Below are 18,435 nucleotides of genomic sequence, written 5' to 3'. Positions count from 1 at the left end.
AAGTCTATGGGAGTTGTTGCTAAGGTGCTCTAAATGGTTGCTAGGGCGTGGCTTGATAGCTTCACAGTAATCCTGAGAGACTGATTGGTCGTCTGAGTAAAATGAGCCCGCCCCCTTGTCTCTATGACACTGTGATCCAGAGCTATGTTCAATATAAAATCCTAATGCAATGTGTAGGACGGCCCATTTCATGTAAGTCAATGGGGCAATTTTGGGCAGCTGCTGCCCCCCAGGGGTGCAACTATTCCCCCACTGTGAGGTATTTTCTTACAGAGCCTGTCAGCCTCTTCAAATGTGGTACATTACAAGTTTCTAAGAAATCAGCAATATTTAGTATTGCACGAGGCCTGCGGCCTCGTGCCTATGGCCTACGGTTGCTAGGGTGCTGTAACTGGTTGCTATGGTGTGAATTTAGAGTTAATGAGTTTAGAGTTTATAAGTTTAATTGAGTAAGTGTCCAGAGTTTATTCATTTATGAGTTTAATAGTTTTATGAGAGTTTATAAGAGTATGAGTTTATGAATTGAGAGTTTATGAGTTTAGAGTTTATAAGATTAAATGAGTCTTAGAGAGTTTAAGTTTAGAGTTTATTAATTTATTGTGAGTTTAAGAGTTTAAGATTAGATAGATAAGTGTCATAGATTGATGAGTTCATTAGTTTGAATGAGTTTCAATGGCACATATAGTGTATAGAATGACAGTTTGATTGAGTCTGGGGCTTCAAGGTATTTAGATTTGAAATTTTGACAGTTGGGCAGTTTGAATTTCTCAATGGGAGTCAATGGGAGTTTTTTCCGACTTTGATCGTCATTTTTAGGAGAACCGTAAGTCCGATCAGTTAGAAAAGATATAGCACACTAAGTCAGAACAGTTTGAGTGTCCGTGCCGAGTTTGGAGTATGTGGAGTTAAAGCTCTAGGAGGAGATAGAGTCAGAAAATTTTCCGCTCAGAAAAAGAATAATAATAATAACTAGAATGTACATTTCCAGAGGAAAATGTGAAGTGGTGCTTGCAGTGGCAAAAAGCTCGCTCGGTTGCTAGAGTGTGGCACATTTTTGCATACAAGACACCAAACACGTCTGTACGATGTTTTTGTGATGATAAATGGTTTATTCAGCTGAGACATGTCTTATTCATGTGTTTGTAGGGTTACTGGGGTACCCTATATGGTTGCTATGGTGTGATTATACAGTTTATGAGTTAATATTTAAAGACTAGTTGACAGTCTGAGTCAAAAAAAGGCAAAATCCATGTTTCTTCTATTTTCTGGAGCTGAGATATGGCTTGTATGTTGTTTTATGGTTGCTAGGCTGCCCTAAGTGGTTGCTAGGGCGTGAATATTAAGTTACTATGTCACTACTTGTTGGCTGTATGATAGGCCGAGTCAAATGAGCCCAACCACAAGTCTCTATGACCTTCTATTCAAAAGATATGATCTCACAAATTTGGTTCCAATGTTAAGTCTATGGGAGATTTTTCGGCCGATTTATCGCCCGCTAGACAAGCATCGTACGCCCGATCTCTTAGAAAAGTCATAGCACACCTCTCCTTAACGAGCTGGTCGATTTGACACCTCATTCATGTGTCTGTGACAAAAAATACGGGAGGAGTAGCGTGCCAAAGTTTTGTCTTGGAGAATAGTATTCACAACACTAGAATGTACATTTCCAGAGGAAAATGTGAAGTGGTGCTTGCAGTGGCAAAACTCACCACCCGGTTGCTAGGGTGTTATGGCTGGTTGCTAGGGTGGTTGCTAGGTGGTTGCTAGGGTGTTGCTAGGTGGTTGTTAGGGTGTTCTGTGTGGTTGATAGGGTGTTGCTAGGTGGTTGCTAGGGTGTTCTGGGTGGTTGCTATGGTGTTGCTAGGCGGTTGCTAGGGTGTTCTGAGTGGTTGCTAGGGTGTTGCTAGGTGGTTGCTAGGGTGTTCTGGGTGGTTGCTAGGGTGTTCTGGGTGGTTGCTATGGTGTTGCTAGGTGGTTGCTAGGGTGTTCTGGGTGGTTGCTATGGTGTTACTAGGTGGTTGGTATTGTTCACATATGGTTACTATAGAGTTTTTATAATGTTCATGGCATGATTTAGCAATTAGCTAATCAATATTAGCATGTAGCTATTCACAGCTAGCATGTTTAACATTTTGAAAGTTCTATGTGCTGGCATGAGTCAAAAGACCCAACCCCCATCGCGATACAATGTTCTGATGCTGAGATATAGCTGTTACAAAATGGTTGCTAGGGTACTCTGTTTGGTTGCTAGGGAGTGGCTTGGCAGCTGCCAATCATGAAGCTCCAAAGTCAATGTGAATGGATAAACCAACCCCCATCTCTATACGATGTTTTGATGCAGAGATATAGGTCTTGCAAAATGGTTGCTAGGGTACTCTGTTTGGTTGCTAGGGAGTGGCTTGGCAGCTTCCAATCATGAAGCTCCAAAGTCAATGTGAATGTATAAACCAACCCCCATCTCTATACGATGTTCTGATGCAGAGATGTAGGCCTTGCAAAATGGTTGCTAGGGTACTCTTTTTGGTTGCTAGGGAGTGGCTTGGCAGCTGCCAATCATGAAACTCCAAAGGCTGCTTGTCAGTATGAATGATATAAACCAACTCCCATGCCTCTATGACATTCAGAATGGAAGATATCCCTCTTTGGATTTTGGTTGCTAAGGTGCTCGATAATGGTTGCTAGGGCATGGCCAGAAATTTTTGAGGTGATTCATGATTGGCTGTTTGCTGGCCCAAGTCAAACGAGCCCACCCTCATGTTTCTATGACACTTATATCCTGAGATATCCATTTGAACTCTTTCAATGAAAGTCTATGGGAGTTGTTGCTAAGGTGCTCTAAATGGTTGCTGGGGCGTGGCTTAATAGCTTCACAATGATCCTGAGAGACTGATTGGTCGTCTGAGTAAAATGAGCCCGCCCCCTTGTCTCTATGACACTGTGATCCAGAGCTATGTTCAATACAAAATCCCTATGCAATTTACCATAGTAGGAAAAACACATGCATTTGATGGGACGTCCCTCACCATAGTAAGTCAATGGGGAAAACTTTGGGCAGCTCCTGCCCCCCAGGGGTGCAACTTGTACCCCATTGTGAGGTATGTTCTTAAAGAGCCTGCCAGCCTCTTCAAATGTGGCAAATCACACATTTGTCCGAAATCCTCGTTCGGAGCTACGAGTCGTCAAAGTTTGTCTCAATGTTAAGTCTATGGGATTTTTTTGAAATTTGTTCGCCCCTGGGGCGAACACCGTACCCCTGATCTCTTATAAAATTCATACGACACTTCTCCTCAATAGGCCGCACGATTTGATGCCTCATTTAAGTGTCTGTGACAAAAAATGTGGACGTAGGAGTGCGCCAAACTTTTTCCTGGAATAGTTAAATGCTATACTAGAAAATTTCAATGGGAAAAATTTTTGGGGAGCTCCTGCCCCCCAGGGGTGCAACTTTTACCCCATTGTGAGGTATTTTCTTAAAGAGCCTGTCAGCCTCTTCAAATGTGGTAAATCGCAGGTTTCTGCGAAATCCTCGCTCAGAGCTATGAGTCGCCAAAATTTGTCGTAATGTTAAGTCTATGGGATTTTTTGGCCGGTTTTTCGCCCCTGGGGCGAACATCGTACCCCCGATCGCTTATAAAAGTCATAGCACACCTCTCCTAAATAAGCCGGTCGATTTGACGCCTCACCCATGGGTCTGTGATAAAAACTGCGGGAGGAGTAGCGTGCAGAAATTTTGTGTGGAAGAATAATAATAATAACTAGAATGTACATTTCCAGAGGAAAATGTGAAGTGGTGCTTGCAGTGGCAAAACTCACCACCCAGTTGCTAGGGTGTGTTACAGAATTGCATACGAGCCAACAATCATGTGTGTACGATGTTCTGGGGCTGAGATATGGCTTATTCGTGTGTTTGTGTGGTTACTAGGGTACCCTACATGGTTGCTATGGTGTGCTTATACAGTTTATAAGATGATATTTAAAGACTAGTTGACAGTCCGAGTCAAAAAAAGGCAAAATCCATGTTTCTTCTATTTTCTGGAGCTGAGATATGTCTTGAATATGTTGTTTTATGGTTGCTAGGCTGCCCTAAGTGGTTGCTAGGGCATGAATATGAAGTTATTATGTCATTAATTGTTAGCTGCATGATAGGCCGAGTCAAAAGAGCCCAACCCCAAGTTTCTACGACCTTCTGGTCAAAAGATATGATCTCACAAATTTGGTGCCAATGTTAAGTCTATGGGACTTTTTTCGGCCGATTTATCGCCCGCCAGACGAACATCGTACAACCGATCGCTTAGAAAAGTCATAGCACACCTCTCCTCAATGACCGGGTCGATTTGACACCACATTCATGGATCTACGACAATAAATGCGGGAGGAGTAGCGTGCCAAAGTTTTGTCTTGGAGAATAGTATTCACAACACTAGAATGTACATTTCCAGAGGAAAATGTGAAGTGGTGCTTGCAGTGGCAAAAAGCTCGCTCGGTTGCTAGAGTGTGGCACATTTTTGCATACGAGACACCAAACACGTCTGTACGATGTTTTTGTGATGATAAATTGTTTATTCAGCTGAGACATGTCTTATTCATGTGTTTGTAGGGTTACTGGGGTACCCTATATGGTTGCTATGGTGTGATTATACAGTTTATGAGTTAATATTTAAAGACTAGTTGACAGTCTGAGTCAAAAAAAGGCAAAATCCATGTTTCTTCTATTTTCTGGAGCTGAGATATGGCTTGTATATGTTGTTTTATGGTTGCTAGGCTGCCCTAAGTGGTTGCTAGGGCGTGAATATTAAGTTACTATGTCACTACTTGTTGGCTGTATGATAGGCCGAGTCAAATGAGCCCAACCCCAAGTCTCTATGACCTTCTATTCAAAAGATATGATCTCACAAATTTGGTGCCAATGTTAAGTCTATGGGACTTTTTTCGGCCGATTTATCGCCCGCCAGACGAACATCGTACAACCGATCGCTTAGAAAAGTCATAGCACACCTCTCCTCAATGACCGGGTCGATTTGACACCACATTCATGGATCTACGACAATAAATGCGGGAGGAGTAGTGTGCCAAAGTTTTGTCTTGGAGAATAGTATTCACAACACTAGAATGTACATTTCCAGAGGAAAATGTGAAGTGGTGCTTGCAGTGGCAAAACTCACCACCCGGTTGCTAGGGTGTTCTGGGTGGTTGCTAGGGTGTTGCTAGGTGGTTGTTAGGGTGTTCTGGGTGGTTGCTAAGGTGTTGCTAGGTGGTTGCTAGGGTGTTGCTAAGGTGTTCTGGATGGTTGCTAGGGTGTTTCTAGGTGGTTGCTAGGGTGTTCTGGGTGGTTGCTAGGGTGTCCTGGGTTGTTGCTAGGGTGTTGCTAGGTGGTTGCTAGGCGGTTGCTAGGGTGTTGCTAGGCGGTTGCTAGGGTGTTCTGGTTGGTTGCTATGGTGTTGCTAGGTGGTTGCTAAGGTGTTGCTAGGTGGTTGCTAGGGTGTTGCTAAGGTGTTCTGGATGGTTGCTAGGCGGTTGCTAGGGTGTTGCTAGGCGGTTGCTAGGGTATTCTGGTTGGTTGCTATGGTGTTGCTAGGTGGTTGCTAGGGTGTTCTGGGTGGTTGCTATGGTGTTACTAGGTGGTTGGTATTGTTCACATATGGTTACTATAGAGTTTTTATAATGTTCATGGCATTATTTAGCACTTAGCTAATCAATATTAGCATGTAGCTATTCACAGCTAGCATGTTTAACATTTTGAAAGCTCTATGTGCTAGCATGAATCAAAAGACCCAACCCCCATCGCGATACAATGTTCTGATGCTGAGATATAGCTGTTACAAAATGGTTGCTAGGGTACTCTGTTTGGTTGCTAGGGAGTGGCTTGGCAGCTGCCAATCATGAAGCTCCAAAGTCAATGTGAATGGATAAACCAACCCCCATCTCTATACGATGTTTTGATGCAGAGATATAGGTCTTGCAAAACGGTTGCTAGGGTACTCTGTTTGGTTGCTAGGGAGTGGCTTGGCAGCTTCCAATCATGAAGCTCCAAAGTCAATGTGAATGTATAAACCAACCCCCATCTCTATACAATGTTCTGATGCAGAGATGTAGGCCTTGCAAAATGGTTGCTAGGGTACTCTTTTTGGTTGCTAGGGAGTGGCTTGGCAGCTGCCAATCATGAATCTCCAAAGGCTGCTCGTCAGTATAATTGATATAATACAACTCCCAAGCCTCTATGACATTCAGAATGGAAGATATCCCTCTTTAAAATTTGGTTGCTAAGGTGCTCGATAATGGTTGCTAGGGTGTGGCCAGAAATTGTTGAGGTGATTCATGATTGGCTGTTTGCTACCCCGAGTCAAACGAGACCACCCTTGTGTTTCTATGACACTTCTATCCGGAGATATCCCTTTGATCTCTTTCAATGGAAGTCTATGGGAGTTGTTACTAAGATGCTCTATATGGTTGCTAGGGCGTGGCTTGATAGCATCACAATGATCCTGAGAGACTGATTGGTCGTCTGAGTAAAATGAGCCCGCCCCCTTGTCTCTATGACACTGTGATCCAGAGCTATGTTCAATACAAAATCCCTATGCAATTTACCATAGTAGGAAAAACACATGCATTTGATGGGACGTCCTTCACCACAGTAAGTCAATGGGGAAAAATTTTGGGCAGCTCCTGCCCCCCAGGGGTGCAACTTTTACCCCATTGTGAGGTATATTCTTACAGAGCCTGCCAGCCTCTTCAAATGTGGCAAATCACACGTTTTTCCGAAATCGTTGTTCGGAGCTATGAGTCGTCAAAGTTTGTCTCAATGTTAAGTCTATGGGATTTTTTGGAAATTTGTTCGCCCCTGGGGCGAGCACCGTACCCCTAATCTCTTATAAAATTCATTTAACACTTCTCCTCAATAGGCCGCACGATTTGATGCCTCATTCATGGGTCTGTGACAAAAAATGTGGACGTAGGAGTGCTCCAAACTTTTTCCTGGAATAGTAAAATGCTATACTAGAAAATTTCAATGGGAAAAATATTTGGGGAGCTCCTGCCCCCCAGGGGTGCAACTTTTACCCCATTGTGAGGTATTTTCTTAAAGAGCCTGTCAGCCTCTTCAAATGTAGTAAATTGCAAGTTTCTGCGAAATCCTCGCTCAGAGCTATGACTCGTCAAATTTTTTCGCCATGTTAAGTCTATGGGATTTTTTTTGGCCGTTTTTCGCCCCTGGGGCGACCATCGTACCCCCGATCTCTTAGAAAAGTCATAGCACACCTCTCCTAAATGAGCCGGTCGATTTGACACCTCACCCATGGGTCTGTGACAAAATCTGCGGGAGGAGTAGCGAACCAAAAAGTGGCCAGAATAATAAGAAGAAGAATAATAAATAACATGGGGGTCAATGGGGGAAAATTTGGGCAGCTCCTGCCCCCCAGGGGTGCAACTTTTACCCCATTGTGAGGTATGTTCTTACAGAGCCTGTCAGCCTCTTCAAATGTGGTAAATCGCAGGCTTCTGTGAAATTCTCGCTCGGAGCTATGAGTCGTCAAAGTTTGTCGCAATGTTAAGTCTATGGGATTTTTGGGAAATTTGTTCGCCCTTCGGGCGAACATCGTACCCTCGATCGCTTAGAAAAGTCATAGCACACCATTCCCGAATATTCCGCACGTTTTGAGACCTCATTCATGGGTGTGTGACAAAAACTGCGGGAGGAGTAGCGCGCCAAACTTTTGGGCCGACTCAAAAAACACAATAGTAATAGTGTTGCCTTGCTTTCAGCAAGCACCACTAATAAATAACATGGGGGTCAATGGGGGAATATTTGGGCAGCTCCTGCCCCCCAGGGGTGCAACTTTTACCCCATTGTGAGGTATGTTCTTACAGAGCCTGTCAGCCTCTTCAAATGTGGTAAATCGCAGGCTTCTGTGAAATCCTCGCTCGGAGCTATGAGTCGTCAAAGTTTGTCGCAATGTTAAGTCTATGGGATTTTTGGGAAATTTGTTCGCCCTTCGGGCGAACATCGTACCCCCGATCGCTTAGAAAAGTCATAGCACACCATTCCCGAATATTCCGCACGTTTTGAGACCTCATTCATGGGTGTGTGACAAAAACTGCGGGAGGAGTAGCGTGCCAAACTTTTGGGCCGGCTCAAAAAACACAATAGTAATAGTGTTGCCTTGCTTTCAGCAAGCACCACTAATAATAATAATAAGTTTAAATAGAATTTCAGTAAGTTGGCTCTCACAAGCCAACTTAATAATAAGTATGGAGGATAACAATAGTGTTGCTTTGCAAGCACCACTAATAAATAACATGGGAGTCAATGGGGAAAATTTGGGCAGCTCCTGCCCCCCAGGGGTGCAACTTTTACCCCATTGTGAGGTATGTTCTTACAGAGCCTGTCAGCCTCTTCAAATGTGGTGAATCGCAGGCTTCTGTGAAATTCTCGCTCGGAGCTATGAGTCGTCAAAGTTTGTCGCAATGTTAAGTCTATGGGATTTTTGGGAAATTTGTTCGCCCTTCGGGCGAACATCGTACCCCCGATCGCTTAGAAAAGTCATAGCACACCATTCCCGAATATTCCGCACGTTTTGAGACCTCATTCATGGGTGTGTGACAAAAACTGCGGGAGGAGTAGCGTGCCAAACTTTTGGGCCGACTCAAAAAACACAATAGTAATAGTGTTGCCTTGCTTTCAGCAAGCACCACTAATAAATAACATGGGGGTCAATGGGGAAAATTTGGGCAGCTCCTGCCCCCCAGGGGTGCAACTTTTACCCCATTGTGTGGTATGTTCTTACAGAGCCTGTCAGCCTCTTCAAATGTGGTAAATCGCAGGCTTCTGTGAAATTCTCGCTCGGAGCTATGAGTCGTCAAAGTTTGTCGCAATGTTAAGTCTATGGGATTTTTAGGAAATTTGTTCGCCCTTCGGGCGAACATCGTACCCCCGATCGCTTAGAAAAGTCATAGCACACCATTCCCGAATATTCCGCACGTTTTGAGACCTCATTCATGGGTGTGTGACAAAAACTGCGGGAGGAGTAGCGCGTCAAACTTTTTGGCCGGCTCAAAAAACACAATAGTAATAGTGTTGCCTTGCTTTCAGCAAGCACCACTAATAACATTGGGGTCTATGGGGAAAATTTGGGCAGCTCCTGCCCCCCAGGGGTGCAACTTTTACCCAATTGTGAGGTATGTTCTTGCAGAGCCTGTCAGCCTCTTCAAATGTGGTAAATCGCAGGCTTCTGCAAAATCCTCGCTCGGAGCTATGAGTCGTCAAAGTTTGTCGCAATGTTAAGTCTATGGGATTTTTGGGAAATATGTTCGCCCTTCGGGCGAACATCGTACCCCCGATCGCTTAGAAAAGTCATAGCACACCATTCCCGAATAATCCGCACGTTTTGAGACCTCATTCATGGGTGTGTGACAAAAACTGCGGGAGGAGTAGCGTGCCAAACTTTTGGGCCGACTCAAAAAACACAATAGTAATAGTGTTGCCTTGCTTTCAGCAAGCACCACTAATAAGTTTAAATAGGATTTCAGTAAGTTGGCTTTCTCAAGCCAACTTAATAAACTAACTGAAAGGAGTAGTTCACTTTTGAAAAAACTTTTGGTGATAATTTACTCACCCCCATGTCTTCCAAGATGTCCATGTCTTTCTTTCTTCAGTCGAAAAGAAATTAAGGTTTTTGATGAAAACATTCCAGGATTTTTCTCCATATAATGGACTTCAATGGGAACCAAACGGTTCAAGGTCCGATGGCTAACAGTCAATTTGTCGTGAAAGCATGAGAATTGGCTCAATTGCGAGAGTCTCGTGCTGAATGCTTGAGAGTTGGCAGCCCTGACAAATCTTTTTTCGAGTCAATTCATTTATTTCGTTCGTTGAATGAACCTAATGACTCGGAAAAAGATTTGTTAATTTTGATGAACGAGTTCAAATAGGAAAATCATGAACATGCATAACAGAATTAGAGACATAACAGAACATAACAAGGCGACCATTTGAGCTTATAAAACTTAAACTTTTTTTTTTTTTTTTAAATGACCGATCGTTTCGCTTGATAAGACCCTTATTCATCGTCTGGAATCGTTTAAAGCCCTTTGAACAGTTTGCACAGAAACTGTCTTTTGGACCTTGAACCGTTTGGTCCCCAATGAAGTCCATTATATGGAGAAAATCCTGGAATGTTTTCATCCAAAACCTTAATTTCTTTTCAACTGAAGAAAGAATGACATGGATATCTTGGCCTGGGGGTGAGTAAGTTATTAGCAAAAGTTTTTTTTTTTTTTAAGTGAACTAATCCTTTAAGTCAAACAAAGTGAAATACAATAGCAAAAAGTAAAGTGGCCAAGTCGTGAGTAAAAAGAGAAGTTCGTGACTTTTTCAGTCTGCCATAGACTCTTTTGGGGACATCAGAACCACCGAGGGAAATCTGGAAAGAATAAAAAAAACAAGCATTAGTATAAACTTGTTCATTTATAATTCTAATAAAAAGCTGTCACTTTGTTACTTAATTCAGAACACTTAATGCACAAAAAGTCAGATATAATTATTATAACAAATAGGATTTTTCTTTATCATAAAGAATTTTCTAACCATTTCTGAGGTTTCAGGAAGACACAGCTCAGATGATCTTGGGCTTGAGCTGAATGAACCTCGTTTCATGGACTCCAGGGCCTCTTAGAGATGCTAATATCCCTGGAAGCTCTACAAGAAAAAATCAAGTTGCATGTTATACAAAGTTAGGGCAGAACAAACACTAGTTTGTGTTCTTCATATATAATTTGTCTTTTGTTTAAATGGTGAAACATATTTAATGAACCATTACTGTAACTTCCACGCTATTATTAATTATTCATTATTAATAAAGACAGAACATTCTATTGAAAGTTACAAGTTGGTAACAGCTGATAACGCCTTGATTAAATGTAAAAAAGCTGAATACCACTCATAAAATCATATAAATCAGTCCCTCGAGAAAAACACGAATATGTGATTGCATAATTCAATGCATAATCAGGCAAAATACATATTCATTTTTCAAATACGTGTTAATATATAATAGGTCACTTAGCTACTTAGCTGCTACATGACACACTATTGCCTTTTTTTGTTGTTTTTCACCAACAAAAAGTTACAAATCAAGAGGATCAACTACTACTTACTCGACTTGACCTCATCTACTCACGGTTAGGTTTAATAAAAAAATGTCTTTGCAATGTGCAAATTCCTTGGCTAGGCTAAATATTAAATATAAAATCTCTCATTTCATTATTTAACATCATTTTAATTTCTCAGTGCAAGATATTTAATAATTGGTTTTGTGAAAGCTTATAGTTGGTGATTACAACTTAATTTATTTATCGAATTGACATGAAAACTGACAGCCTACTAATAATTAATTAGATTTTACTATGAATTAAATATCACAAATGTGTAAGTTTTATTAAAGTTTAAAATATATTATAATAATTAAAACACAAGAAGTTACTTAGGGACAATCAAGCCTGTTGTGTAATCACCATTAATAACCTTTTTTTCTGCAAACACAGTGTGCAATGTTTTTATAGTTGTTTTCACTGTCTAGATCTATAACATTAAGTTGATAGACGTCAATGGATAAACGTTAACTCGCTTTAGTGTCAAATCAACAGAAACGCCAGTAATCCACAGAACATCGTCATCAACTTCTGAAAATATTTTAAACTAAACCCAAAGTGAGAATAAAGCCAATTATACTAATCACTTAAACTAATAAACTTACCACCAAGAAGTAAGATCTTTTCTGGCAGTATCTTGCTCTGTCCATGTCGTGGCGGCGCACCTCTGCGTTGTCCTCTTCACTGCTAAATTGTTCGCGGGAGCTGACGACCTGGTAATCTGCTCGTGTATTCTCTTAATATTAGATCGGTGCTATCCACATTCACTAGGTCCGAGTCAGTGAAATAACAAAGCAAAATTTGGAAAATACATGATTTCTGTTGAAATATCCGAAGCTATAATGGAATACCACAGACAGTCAGTGCGTTGTCCGCGCCCCGCCCAACATGTAAGTTCAAATGGCAGTGTGTGATTGGACAATTGCCGGCAAGCTTGTTTTGAAAAGATTAGCTCTGATTGGTCCAAATGAATGCAACTGGAAATACTAACTAACTAACGGCCACAAAAAAAGAAACAACTCTGTTAATATAAACATAACATGCTTTATAAACAGGTTTTTTATTCATTTTGGCTAAACAAATGTAAGAGTAAAGCTTTAACAAATTTATTTAGTTTTTCTAGTTTTTCTTTTATGTTGATGTGTGCAAGTACTGGTATTCACTTGTTTTGTGGAAAAGACTATTTGATTAATTAATGCAGAAGTATAGAAGTGCATTACTTGTAATTTTTAAACTTTATATATATATATATATATAGATATATGTCTCATTTGTTTTTCACAATATTTTTTTAAAGCAGGGCTGAAGCACATGCTACAGTATAACATAAATATTAAAAATATATTGCTCTAGTCCTATACAAGGTTAAATAAGTTATAAGGTTACAAATTGCTATACACACAAAGTAAACACAAAAAATACTTTAATTTAGCAACAAGTATGCTTTCTGTAAATACACTAAAATTTCACTAAAACTATGTTTGTTTTTAGCATATTTCTAAAAGTGTAATTAAGTGTATATTTATTTGCATTGCGTTTCTAGTAAAACATTTTTAAATACAATTAAAATATGTTTGTATTTAGCATATTTCTTAAAAATGTAATTAAATAGGCTACCAATGTACTTCTAGTACACTTTTTAGAAACATATTTAAAGCATGATTGTCATTAGCATATTTATTAAAAATATAATTAAGCATACATTTATTACCAATGTACTAATAATATACTTTTTTAGAAATACATTAAAAGTATGCTTTTCTATAGTGTATTTCTTAAAAGTGTATTTAAACATATATTTATTACCAATGTAATTCTAATATACTTTTTAGAAATACATTTAAAGTATAATTATCATTAGCATATTTATTAAAAATATAATAAAGCATACATTTATTACCAATATATTACTAATATACTTTTTATAAATACATTAAAAGTATGCTTTTCTATAGTACATTTCTTAAAAGTGTAATTAAATATAAATTTATTACCAATATACTTCTAGTATACTTTTTAGAAATATACTAAAATGCAATAAAATAAATTTTTAGTACACTTTAAATAAGCATGTTGTAAATACAAATGTATTATAAACACACTATTTGTATTTCAAATATATTTTTAATACATTTAATACAGCGTCTTTTTCACCTGGGACAAATCACAGCATTTTCATAATCACTAAGCCTTAGGGTAGCGGTTTCAAATTTATCTAAATTTATTGTTCAGCATTGCTTGAGCGTTTTATAATTTGCATGGCTAAATGATTCTTCCTCTTATCTGACCCAGGTGAAAAAGACGTTGTATTAAATGTATTAAAAATATATTTGAAATACAAATAGTGTGTTTATAATACATTTGTATTTACAACATGCTTATTTAAAGTGTACTAAAAATGTATTTTATTGCATTTTAGTATATTTCTAAAAAGTATACTAGAAGTACATTGGTAATAAATATATATTTAATTACACTTTTAAGAAATATACTATAGAAAAGCATACTTTTAATGTATTTATAAAAAGTATATTAGTAATATATTGGTAATAAATGTATGCTTTATTATATTTTTAATAAATATGCTAATGATAATTATACTTTAAATGTATTTCTAAAAAGTATATTAGAAGTACATTGGTAATAAATATATGTTTAAATACACTTTTAAGAAATACACTATAGAAAAGCATACTTTTAATGTATTTCTAAAAAAGTATATTATTAGTACATTGGTAATAAATGTGTGCTTAATTATATTTTTAATAAATATGCTAATGACAATCATGCTTTAAATATGTTTCTAAAAAGTGTACTAGAAGTACATTGGTATTTAATTACATTTTTAAGAAATATGCTAAATACAAACATATTTTAATTGTATTTAAAAATGTTTTACTAGAAACGCAATGATAATAAATATACACTTAATTACACTTTTAGAAATATGCTAAAAACAAACATAGTTTTAGTGAAGTTTTAGTGTGTTTACAGAAAGCATACTTGTTGCTAAATTAAAGTATTTTTGTGTTCACTTCAAGTTTAAAAATTCAAGTCCCTTTAATTCCCTTCCTAACATGAAGGCAATTAAACATGTATCGAAATTAATTGTATATTTCTACAAAGACTAGAAGTAGCACTTTAATTATAAATATGTGCTCAGTTAAGCTTTTAAGAAATATACCAAAAACTACCACACTTTTTGTAATACTACCAACACTTAACTCAATGCATATGTATTTCACACTTTATATTATGTGTTTTAGGTTTAACTTTTTTTAATTAATTTGTTATAATTATGAAAAGCACTAAAATTTGACTAACAAGTAATGCACTTCTATACTTCTGCATTAATTAATCAAATAGTCTTTTCCACAAAACAAGTGAATACCAGTACTTGCACACATCAACATAAAATATCAGGTGTACATACTAGAAAAACAAAATAAATTTCTTAAAGCTTGACTCTTACATTTGTTTAGCCAAAATGAATAAAAAAAACTTGTTATAAAGCATGTTAGGTTTATATTAACAGAGTTGTTTCTTTTTTGTGGATGTTAGTTAATATTTCCAGTTGCATTCATTTGGACCAATCAGAGCCAATCTTTTCAAAACAAGCTTGCCGGCAATTGTCCAATCACACACTGCCATTTGAACTTACATGTTGGGCGAAAACTGCCAGAATACGATACTGCCAGAAAAGATCTTACTTCTTGGTGGTAAGTTTATTAGTTTAAGTGATTAGTGTAATTGGCTTTATTCTCACTTTGGGTTTAGAAAATATTTTCAGAAGTTGATGACGATGTTCTGTGGATTACTGGCGTTTCTGTTGATTTGACACTAAAGCGAGTTAAAGGACGTCTATCCATTGACGTCTATCAACTTAATTGTTATAGATCTAGACAGTGACATACAACTATAAAAACATTGCACACTGTGTTTTCAGAAAAAAGGTTATTAATGGTGATTACACGACAGGCTTGATTGTCCCTAAGTAACTTCTTGTGTTTTAAATATTATAATATATTTTAAGCTCTAATAAAACTTTCACATTTGTGATATTTAATTCATAGTAAAATCTAATTAATTATTAGTAGGCTGTCAGTTTTCATGTCAATTCGATAAATAAATTAAGTTGTAATCACCAACTATAAGCTTTCACAAAACCAATTATTAAATATCTTGCACTGAGAAATTAAAACGATGTTAAATAATGAAATGAGAGTTTTTATATTTAATATTTAGCCTAACCAAGTAATTTGCACATTGCAAAGACATTTTTTTATATTAAACCTAACCGTGAGTAGATGAGGTCAAGTCGAGTAAGTAGTAGTTGATCCTCTTGATTTGTAACTTTTTGTTGGTGAATAACAACAAAAACAGTCAATAGTGTGTCATGTAGCAGCTAAGTAGCTAAGTGACCTATTATATATTAACACGTATTTGAAAAATTGTGTCTCCCACATGAATATGTATTTTGCCTGATTATGCATTGAATTATGCATAATCGTGTTTTTCTCGAGGGACTGATTTATATGATTTTATGTGTGGTATTCAGCTTTTTTACATTTAATCAAGTCGTTATCAGCTGTCACCAACTTGTAACTTTCAATAGAATGTTCTGTCTTTATTAATAATGAATAATTACTTTAATAATAGCGTGGAAGTTACAGTAATGGTTCATTAAATATGTTTTACCATTTAAACAAAATACAAATTATATATGAAGAACACAAACTAGTGTTTGTTCTGGCCTAACTTTGTATAACATGCAACTTTATTTTTTTTTTGTAGAGCTTCCAGGGATATTATCATCTCTCAAAGAGGCCCTGGAGTCCATGAAACGAGGTTCATTCAGCTCAAGCCCAAGATCTGGCATCTGAGCTGTGTCTTCCTGAAACCTCAGACATGGTAAGAAAATTCTTTATGATAAAGAAAAATCCTATTTGTTATAATAATTATATCTGACTTTTTGTGCATTAATACTTCAGTAAGTGTTCTGAATTAAGTAACAAAGTGACAGCTTTTTATTGGAATTATAAATGAACAAGTTTATACTAATGCTTGTTTTTTTTTATTCTTTCCAGATTTCCCTCGGTGGTTCTGATGTCCCCAAAAGAGTCTATGGCAGACTGAACAAGTCACGAACTTCTCTTTTTACTCACGACTTGGCCACTTTACTTTTTGCTATTGTATTTCACTTTGTTTGACTTAAAGGATTAGTTCACTTAAAAAAAAAAACTTTTGCTGATAACTTACCCACCCCCATGCCAAGATATCCATGTCATTCTTTCTTCAGTTGAAAAGAAATTAAGGTTTTTGATGAAAACATTTCAGGATTTTCTCCATATGGACTTCATTGGGAACCAAACAGTTCAAGGTCCAAAAGGCAGTTTCTGTGCAAACTGTTCAAAGGGCTTTAAACGATTCCAGACGATGAATAAGGGTTTTATCAAGCGAAACGATCGGTCATTTAAAAAAAAAAAAAAAAAGTTTAAGTTTTATAAGCTCAAATGGTCGCCATGCTCTGTTCTGTATGTTAATAACTCTCCTATTCAAACTCGTTCATCAAAATTAACAAATCTTTTTCTGAGTCATTAGGTTCATTCAACGAACGAAATGAATGAATTGAATTTGTCAGGGCTGCCAACTCTCAAGCATTCAGCACGAGACTCTCGCAATTGAGCAATTCTCATGCTTTCACGACAAATTGACTGTTAGCCATTGGACCCTGAACCGTTTTGTTCCCAGTGAAGTCCATTATATGGAGAAAAATCCTGGAATGTTTTCATCAAAAACCTTAATTCCTTTTCGACTGAAGAAAGAAAGACATGGACATCTTGGAAGACATGGGGGGGAGTAAATTATCAGCAAAAGTTTTTTTTTAAAAGTGAACTACTCCTTTCAGTTAGTTTATTTATTTATTGTTCTGTTTAATACCTCTGCAAATCAATGCATTTTATGTTAATGTATTTTCATAATGCTTTACTGATGTAGTGCATTAAAGTTTATCTTTCAAAGAGTGTTTGTGTGTTTTGTAGAAATATTTGTTTTGTTGAATTAAAATGTTTAACTGTATTTTTAATACATTAAAATATATTATTTTTATATTAAATGGTTTTTGGAAAAAATATATTTTTAATATGTTAATAGTGGGTCCTACAGTGTTCTACTAATACATTATTAATAAGCTGAAATTATATTTAAAATATACTTAGAACGCATTAATGTGAAGCTAAAAATATACTAATGCTGTATTTCTAAAGTCGATTTAAAGTGTATTAAAATACACTTTAAATAAGTGCTATTATATTACATTAAATGTACTTAAAATGGTTCCATTTTAGCACATTTTAGTATAATAAAATATATTACTATTACCTTAAAATTGAACTTAAATACATATTAAAATACACTTAATATACTTGAAGTTGTTTCAATTTAGCACATTTAATACATATTTAATACGGTACATTTAAAATACATTAAGTATATCAAAATAAGTACAATTTAAATACATTTCCTTTTCACCTGGGGAGTGACCATGAATGAGCGTATTTTAAGATAATCCATGCGATCAGAAGTACCGTGACTACTGTAGAGTTACTGTCCTCGCTTATGAACTCAGTCAGACGGCGGGAGTGGAAGGGGATCGAGCGGGATTCTTTATTGCTGCTGATTTTCAGTCTCTTTTTAATGATAGGCCTTACGCATCTGTCAATCATCCCGCTTGCTATTTGGGGAATGAACCGAGCGCTATGATTGGTCGAACTCTTCTTCTTTTGCTGTTGCTTGATTTGAGGACTGCGCGTGCACAGAGGCGTCACCAGGTTATTGCGTAGTTTAGAGTGACAAATCGTACCAGAGTACTTTGAGGTCAAATTGCGAAACAGGTCGTTAGATCTGCAGTAGAGCTGCACGATTCATCTTTAAAATACTGTGATCTCCATTCAAACACACACACACACGATCTTCTTCCAGTTCCTCTGTCTATTAAACCTTTGACCAAATCATATCGCAACATTTTAAATCTGTGTTGGCGCTGCCGCTGACCCAGAGAGAGTTGTCATGAAACAGCTTCACAAAAGGTCTTTTAAACCTCATAATAATATCAATATTTCTGTGAGACAATAGTTCAAATTATCATGGAAGTACTGGGATAAAAGTTTAAAGCTCAAATATAAACACTGATGTCTACGGTAGCGATCACAATAGAGTAAATCAGCTTTCAATAGAAACTTGGCTCTTAAAACAACACATTTATCGATTACATTGTTTCTCCACTAGGTGACG

General features: G+C 37.3%; 2 protein-coding genes and 1 long non-coding RNA gene across 4 annotated transcripts in view; 1 reads left to right on the top strand and 2 right to left on the bottom strand.

Annotated features, from left to right (window-relative positions):
• Positions 1-16,615, top strand: part of LOC120475522 (ribonuclease inhibitor-like) — a 457,326-nt gene extending 440,711 nt beyond the window's left edge. Inside the window, exons 2-3 of one of the 2 annotated variants that reach the window (XM_089122259.1) lie at positions 15,937-15,990; positions 16,230-16,615. In XM_089122259.1, the coding sequence (XP_088978385.1) occupies positions 15,937-15,990; positions 16,230-16,278 (103 nt within the window). In that variant the 3' untranslated portion in view covers positions 16,279-16,615. Of the gene's footprint in view, positions 1-15,936; positions 16,054-16,229 lie in introns of both variants that reach the window. The other variant, XM_089122258.1, reaches the window with a different exon arrangement.
• Positions 1-18,435, bottom strand: part of LOC120464435 (protein NLRC3) — a 263,102-nt gene that overhangs the window by 83,357 nt on the left and 161,310 nt on the right. The gene's annotated exons all lie outside the window — the stretch shown is intronic.
• Positions 9,984-12,233, bottom strand: LOC148997246 (uncharacterized). Its single transcript, XR_016147121.1, has 3 exons — positions 11,748-12,233; positions 10,580-10,690; positions 9,984-10,415 (listed from the first exon to the last, which is right to left on the bottom strand). It is a non-coding gene; the product is annotated as an uncharacterized LOC148997246 (long non-coding RNA).

The sequence above is a fragment of the Pimephales promelas genome, chromosome 2 (genome assembly GCF_988280905.1).
Source record: "Pimephales promelas chromosome 2, fPimPro1.hap1.1, whole genome shotgun sequence".
NCBI classification, from domain to species: domain Eukaryota; kingdom Metazoa; phylum Chordata; class Actinopteri; order Cypriniformes; family Leuciscidae; genus Pimephales; species Pimephales promelas.
The sequence above is the reverse complement of the archived record's forward strand: the minus strand, read 5'-3'. Positions and strand labels throughout refer to the sequence as shown.